The sequence below is a fragment of the Aptenodytes forsteri genome, unplaced genomic scaffold, assembly GCF_000699145.1.
Source record: "Aptenodytes forsteri isolate BGI_AS27 unplaced genomic scaffold, ASM69914v1 Scaffold634, whole genome shotgun sequence".
In the NCBI taxonomy this organism is placed as follows: Eukaryota; Metazoa; Chordata; class Aves; order Sphenisciformes; family Spheniscidae; genus Aptenodytes; species Aptenodytes forsteri.
In genome coordinates this window covers 105,479-106,881 of record NW_008793943.1, presented here as the reverse complement: position 1 = coordinate 106,881, position 1,403 = coordinate 105,479, and the positions used below count along the sequence as shown (strand labels likewise).

The following is a 1,403-nucleotide window of genomic DNA, read 5'->3' as shown; positions in this document are numbered from 1 at the left end:
CCGCAGGCGCTGCGGGCGCTGGTGCGCCGGGAGCCGCCGCTGCCAGGGGGGGCCCTGGCCACCCTGGTCCGCACCCCCGGGATGAGGACGGTCTCCTGCGGCGTCTCCTTCGTCTGGCAAGTGGGGCCATTTTGGGGCCAAAACCCGCCTTTTGGGGCAAAACCACTTTTTGGGGGGGCCAAAAACCACCTTTTGGGGATCAACCCCCACCTTTTGGGGGGCCAAACCCCACCTTTTGGGGGAAAACCCCTCCTTTTTGGGGTCAAACCCCTCCTTTTTGGGCCAAACCCCACCTTTTGGGGGTCAAACCCCACTTTTGGGGGCAAACCCCACCTTTTGGGGGGCCAAACCCCTCCTTTTGGGGGGCCAAACCCACCTTTTTGGGGGGGCAACCCCCACCTTTTTGGGGGCAAACCCCCACCTTTTGGGGCAAACCCCACCTTTTTAGGTCAAACCCCACCTTTTGGGGGCCCAAATCCACCTTTTTTTGGGGCAAAAACCACCTTTTGGGGATCAAACCCCACCTTTTTGGGGGCAAACCCCACCTTTTGGGGCAAACCCCACCTTTTTGGGGGGCAAAAAACACCTTTTGGGGATCAAAACCCACCTTTTGGGGGGCCAAACCCCACCTTTTTGGGGTCAAAAACCACCTTTGGGGGATCAAAACCCACCTTTTGGGACAAACCCCACCTTTTTGGGTCAAACCCCACCTTTTGGGGATCAACCCCCCCCCCTTTTGGGGGGGGGCCAACCCCCCCCTTTTCGGTCCCCACTTGGTCGTGCCCGGTGGGTTTTGCGTTGACACGTTGGGTTTTGGGGGCAGGTTCTCCACCAGCTTCGCCTACTACGGGCTGGCCATGGATCTGCAGGGCTTCGGGGTGGACATCTACCTGAGCCAGCTGGTCTTCGGGGCGGTGGACATCCCGGCCAAGCTGGCCTCGGTGCTGGCCATCAGCTGCCTGGGGCGGCGGGTGGCCCAGAGCGGCTCCTTGGCGCTCGCCGGCATCTGCATCCTGGCCAACATTGTCGTGCCGATGGGTGGGCGCCGGAGGACAGTGGGATGGAGGACAATGGGATGGAGGGATGGACAGTGGGATGGAGGACAGACGGATGGAGGACAGTGGGATGGAGGACAATGGAATGGGGGACAGTGGGATGGAGGACAGTGGGATGGAGAAGAATGGGATGGAGGAAGAAGATGTAGGGTAGAGAGAGAAGTTGGAGGGACAGAGGCTGGAAAGATGGAGGGATGGAGGTTGAAGGATGACGGGATGGCGGGACAGAGGGTGGAAGGATGGGTGGAGGTTGGAGGGACGGAGGGAAGGAGGTTGGAGGACAGAGACTGGGGGGGGACGGGACATTGGGGGTGCACCGGGGGGAGGGGACACACAAAGCGAGAGGGG

The 1,403-nt window shown here is 61.1% G+C and overlaps 1 protein-coding gene across 1 annotated transcript in view; it reads left to right on the top strand.

Annotated features, from left to right (window-relative positions):
• LOC103894737 (solute carrier family 22 member 6) overlaps window positions 1-1,403 on the top strand; it is a 6,232-nt gene that overhangs the window by 3,356 nt on the left and 1,473 nt on the right. The window contains exons 5-6 of the mRNA XM_019470566.1: window positions 7-116; window positions 824-1,038. Coding sequence (XP_019326111.1) covers window positions 7-116; window positions 824-1,038 — 325 coding nt within the window. The remainder of the gene's footprint in view (window positions 1-6; window positions 117-823; window positions 1,039-1,403) is intronic.